Here is a 5,902-nt window from a genome sequence, read left to right on the forward strand (position 1 = left end):
TAGGTACCGGGACACATAGGTACCTGGGTACTGGGACACATAGGTACCGAGACACGTAGATACCGGGACACATAGGTACCGGGACACATAGGTACCGGGACACATAGGTACATAGGTACTGGGACACATAGGTACCGGGACACATAGGTACCGGGACACATAGGTACCTGGGTACTGGGACACATAGGTACCGGGACACATAGGTACCGGGACACATAGGTATGTACCCATAAAACCAATGTGCCTAACCCTAACCCTAACCCTAATTGTAACACTAACCCTAACCAAATAACCAACAATAACTAACAATAACAATAACAATAACTAACAATAACCAAAATATAAAAAAGGTTATATGGGACAGAATTATTCGGTCTAGCGTATACAAACCAGCCACAAATCCTGAAATCGCCCGAAGAGCCAGGCGAAGTGCGGTTGACTTTTTTTGTTATTGTTACCGAGCTAATTGGTATGGTAATTATGATATTTTTAATTGTACATATTATAATGGTTGTTATTATATTAGTAACTGACGCTATGCAATTATATAATAATGACAATAACTGCTCTTTTAGTCTTTAGCCTTTTTCTCAGCGATGTGCCGAAGTGACAAGTAAGGATGCAACATTACAGGCGCATTGCCTACCGTATCGTTGGCAATAAATATATACACTTAGATGTTAGTATGTTATGTGAGACTTTGTGATGCCAAGTGCGTCTATGATAATCCACATCAAATTATTGAATCTGGAATATTGATAGCCAAGTTGAGGTGTCCATGGTTGTGATATGCTGGTATATGGTTGCAGGTATTCACTACCCAAATTACTCACTAGGCCCCAATGCTAGATAATACTCTTCCATATGAAGCTGTTAGGATATGCTCTTGTCACATTTATAATATATTCTTATAAATATCAATAGGTATATCTTGCGTTATTAACATTTTAGCTATATCACAAGACAATTTGGCTCTAGTCTAGAAGACATGTCCCACAATACTTCATGTCTACAACACAATACACAACGGGTCATGTCTTCTAGACTAGCTCTGACAATTTTCATACAATAGCACCTATGAAGTTAACAGTGTAGTCTACACTCATTTTCAGGTCACAGATGTAATGTTGTTTACATTCTAGTGAGTACAAGCTATATTGAAAGTTTTGCGTATATTCCTGTCTTACTATTGGTATCCGTCCATTAGAATAACATGAAGTGCAATCCTTTTCAGAATGATTTGACACTACAGTAAGATCTGAATATATCCACAATATTGTCACACAGTCCAGGTAAGTGTGAGTCTTGTGCATTAAAATCGTAGGGTCAAATAAACCTTGTGGTTCACTGTAGCAACTATTTCTGACCACTTAGCTTTGTCTTAGATTATAGTTCAGTAATTAGGTATCGCAAATCCAGGTGATTGCTCCATGAATGGATGGAGACTATCTGAGTGCAGCCATATATGCATATCAGATTGGCTGGATGTAATATCAGTGAACGTACTATCAACGTAAATTTGGTTTATTGATAATTAAAATCGTGTTGCAACTGCAAGGGTAGTACTTGCATCAAAATTTCTTGTGCATTACCTTGGGGCTTGAATTTGCCCTGTAACATTTCTGGAAAACAATCTGAAAGAGCTCTTAAACCAAGGCAACAATTTACTTGTCATAAAAAATAATATATAACCTGCATTACCTATTCTCCAAAACAACGTAGCAATTCCTGTTTTCTACTTTTGCTCCTAACCGATTTGCACATTGTTTTCAGTCAGCGTGATGGCAGGAGAATCCCAGCAAGTAAGTTCCTTGCCCATGCCACCGAAGCAATATGTGAGCCTGTATGGGAGCGAAAGCATACGCCTTGGCAGGGCTCCGCCACCACCGCCACCTATACAGGACACGTATTCCATGTTCGGTGTCACATTTCACGTCGATGATCTCATTATACGACCGCTGGAGAGCCAGGGAATTAAAAGGTACCTAACCTCATGTTCACCTTTTACACTAACCCCAACCTAACCTCTACCCTAACTGCAACCTAACCTCTACCCTAATCCCAACCTAACCTCTACCCTAGCCATAATCTCAACCCTGACCTTCAACCTAACCCCAAGCCTAACTGTTACCCTAACCTACTGTTGTCAATCGGTTGTAATTTCGTAATCGATCATCGGTTGGACCCAAGTAACCGATCATGGTTACAATCGGTTACTCGGGGTGTTGAATGCCTGCGTGTGCGTAACGTCGTGTGCATGTACGTGTGTGCATGTATGTGCTTGTTTAGCCCTGTTTACTGTTTGTTTTGCACTGTTTACTACTGTGTGTATAATACATGTATGTTAATAAAGGATAACTTGTATAGTAGCGATGATATCTCTCAAGTTAAAAAAAAAAAAAAAAATCGATTATGGATTTTGATAACCAAGCGCTTGGTTCGAGCCACTGTTCAACCAATGATCGAGTATAATTGATGATCGTGACATCACTACCCTAACCTTCACCCTAACCCCAAGCCTAACCTCTACCCTGACCCCAACCCTGACCCCAACCCAAACCATATTAAACCTCTACCCAAACCATATTAAACCCCAAGCCTAACCTTCATCCCAACCCCAACCCTAACCTCAAGCCTAACCCCAACCCTAACCCCAACCCCAAGCCTAACCCTAACACCAACCCTAACCTCTATCCCCACCCTAACCTTCACCCTAATCCCAACCCAACCCTCTGCTCTAACAACCACCCTAATCCTAACCCCAACCTCAACCCTAACCCGGACATATAGTCGGCTGCATGACGTCCGCCTCACCCGCGTCTCTCTCTCTTTCTCTCTTCGCGCGCAGGCTCTACCCGCAGAACCCGCAGAACTTTGACCACAAGCGCGAGCTGAAGAAGCTCAATCACTCGATCCTCGTCAACTTCCTCGAGATGCTCGACATCCTGATCCGCGCGCCGGCGACGGCCAAGCGCAAGGAGAAGATCGACGACCTCAACCTGCTCTTCATCCACATGCACCACCTCATCAACGAGTTCCGGCCGCACCAGGCGCGCGAGACGCTGCGCGTCATGCTCGAGGTGCAGAAGAGGCAGCGGCTGGAGACGGCCGAGCGCTTCCAGATGCACCTGGACAGCGTCGGCGAGAAGCTGCAGGCGTGCCTTGCGTCGCTGCCGGACGCGGGAGAGCTCGACTGCCGGCTGCTGGCGGCGGCCGCGCCGGCGGAGGACGCGGGGGCAGGGGGCGGCTGTGCGGGCGACGCGTGTGACAGCCTCGACAAGCTGATGTGCGATCTTGTGGATCTCATGCACTGATCGCATGTTTGGCGGTGGTGGAGTTTGGCGATGTTCGGAAGGTTTTGGTCGTTGGAAGCGATAGCTGCGTGCGTCTACGTAGATTGACCGTCGTAGGCCATGACAGCTGTGGGCATTTATACTGACTAACAGTTGATGACTGTGAGGTCTGTGTGCATCTACATTGATTGACTGTCGCCCCTCGTGACATCTGTGTCATTGACGAACTCTCGCCTACCAGGACACTGTGTGTGTCTACACTCACTAACGGTCAATGGTAGCAAGATCTATGCATGTCTACAGCGATAAAATGATCCATGGAAGCAACAGCTGTGCATGTCCAAACTGACCAGCCATTGCAGCTGTGGATGTCTATAATTGTCACTGAATGCCACGGCCCACAGGTGTGAGTGTCTAAGTTCTGTGTTCAGTGAAACAACAATCATGCTAGCCTGCATGTGTTGACATCTGTGACAGCTGTGTGTGTTTACAGTGTTTAGCTGTGTTGGACTATTCTTTTACTGATAGCCAACGAGGTAAAGCACAGACGTCCGGATGGGTTGATTTGTAACCTTGCCGCTATCATGCACTGAATCTGTCATGCTAGTTATATTGACTGCATGGGTGTCTACATTGTTTGACTTTCTGTGTTTGACAATGCTTCTGGTGGTAGCCAGAAGAACGTGAGGAAATTCAACAAGTGGATGTGTAGCAATATTAAGCTGATACACGGTTTTCGGTCAAAGAGTGAAAAGAGATTGACCCGAACACATTCAAGTCGCCTAAGTCATATGATAATTTCGTAATATCATGCAAAAGTTACTGTTAAAGAAAAAACAAAGTGAACCATCAATTGATAATATTTAATAAAATATTCTTATATAGAACACTTTTCACTTATCTGTAATAATTTTTCTGGAAAGTTAGCTGATATGGTCATTGTTGCCATAGAAACTGCACATGTGAAGGTGTCATGTTAGTCTGAGGTTCAATTACTTGCTCAATTTCCCATACAACATGCACCATGTGGCAGTGGCTTATAACAAAAGTGGTTGTGCAGATTTGCTGTCTAACCCAGTTCTAAAATAATAAAACAGTACGCCAATAAACACGTAAATAATAAATGCTTCCATTGTGGCTTTGGCATTCATATACTCATGTTCTATGTAATGCTTATGTATATTTTTAGCTCCATGGAAAACATAGTTTGGTGTTTATATATTTTGCTTACATGTTTACATTTATATTAAAGGACTGTCTTCAGTATATACACTCAAATAAAGCCTATCAAGAATAACCCAGGGTTTATATGCTCTTCAGTATAGCCCTAGCCCTGATAGCCCTAGATGTGATCAGATGGCTGGAGATATGATAGCTATATGGGCCGCTATAATTGAGTATATCTCATAGAAATATATAGAGACACTAGTATGGTGACACTAGATCTATAGAGGCACTAGTAGAGTCTCACTAGTATTATTTCTATAGTGTATCTAGTCGTTTAATTTCGTATAATACGGGTATAATAATGCAAACATGATAGTTATTATCGATGTACGACGTGTGGTGGCAGCACCGTGCAGTCCTGTATTATTCACGACCATCCTACTAAAAGTTAACCTGTATCAGGAGTATCTGTAGTATCAGGAGTATCAGGAGTATCAGGAGTAAAAGTCAACCTGTATCCCTATTATGTACTCCTGCCTGTATGATACAGGCGGTATGTACCGCTTCACTACACTAACCTGATTAGGGGGTTAGTGTAGTGAAGCGGAACCGGAACCGCCTATATCATACAGGTTAACTAAAAGTATTAATGTATGTGTAGATTTCATACATTTCAAATGTCGTTTTCACAGTTATTATATACTTGGAAAGCATGGCGTGGGATTGGCAACCCGATTGTATATATAAAATTACACTTTATATATTATCAGGAGTCTATCATGATATTATCGCCATCGTCCGAAAACACATATGAAATGGGGCCTTGTGGACGAAAGAAATTATTTAGGGCAAAAAATTTGTTTGATATTGGTGCGGCGAAAAAGCTCAGTCACCTGCAGCGAATAAGCTGGTCTAACGTACCATAGATATAGAATATAGATTCTATTCTATATCTATGAACGCACTAGGGGTATACATAGTGCTGTGGATCTGTGTCAAGTAGGGACGGTCGAGACCTACCCGTCAGACGTCTACTGAACTGGATATTGTACCAATGTATTTTTTTTAAACAATTGTCTGTGACCTTTCTTTGACAGGGTTGCGCTGTCACGTTATTAAATGCTGCTGCACTGAATAATGATTTCTGCAGAGTTACATTTGCGGGCTAGACGTCTTCGTGAGTCGTGGGAAATCAATCTCTGTAGTTATGGATGGTCATACAAAAAGATTATTACGTTTTTTACGTAGGTCCCGTTTAGCCCTCGGAAGTACAAAGGCACTGTGGTTGTTTAATCAGGTGTACGGGCACGTGAACAACACACACGTACACACGCACGCACGCACGCACGCACGCACGCACGCACGCACGCACGCACGCACGCACACACACACACACACACACACACACACACACACACACACACACACACACGTATATATAC

The 5,902-nt window shown here is 43.1% G+C and overlaps 1 protein-coding gene across 1 annotated transcript in view; it reads left to right on the forward strand.

Annotated features, from left to right (window-relative positions):
- The window catches only part of LOC106807559 (mediator of RNA polymerase II transcription subunit 7-like), a 5,360-nt gene extending 915 nt beyond the window's left edge, over window positions 1-4,445 (forward strand). Inside the window, exons 2-4 of the mRNA XM_014809929.1 lie at window positions 1,235-1,292; window positions 1,774-1,981; window positions 2,849-4,445. Of these exons, the coding sequence (XP_014665415.1) occupies window positions 1,782-1,981; window positions 2,849-3,314 (666 nt within the window). The 5' untranslated portion in view covers window positions 1,235-1,292; window positions 1,774-1,781 and the 3' untranslated portion in view covers window positions 3,315-4,445. The remainder of the gene's footprint in view (window positions 1-1,234; window positions 1,293-1,773; window positions 1,982-2,848) is intronic.
- The last annotated feature ends 1,457 nt before the right edge of the window (window positions 4,446-5,902 follow it).

This window comes from Priapulus caudatus, unplaced genomic scaffold (assembly GCF_000485595.1).
Source record: "Priapulus caudatus unplaced genomic scaffold, Priapulus_caudatus-5.0.1 Scaffold222, whole genome shotgun sequence".
NCBI lineage: Eukaryota > Metazoa > Priapulida > Priapulimorpha > Priapulimorphida > Priapulidae > Priapulus > Priapulus caudatus.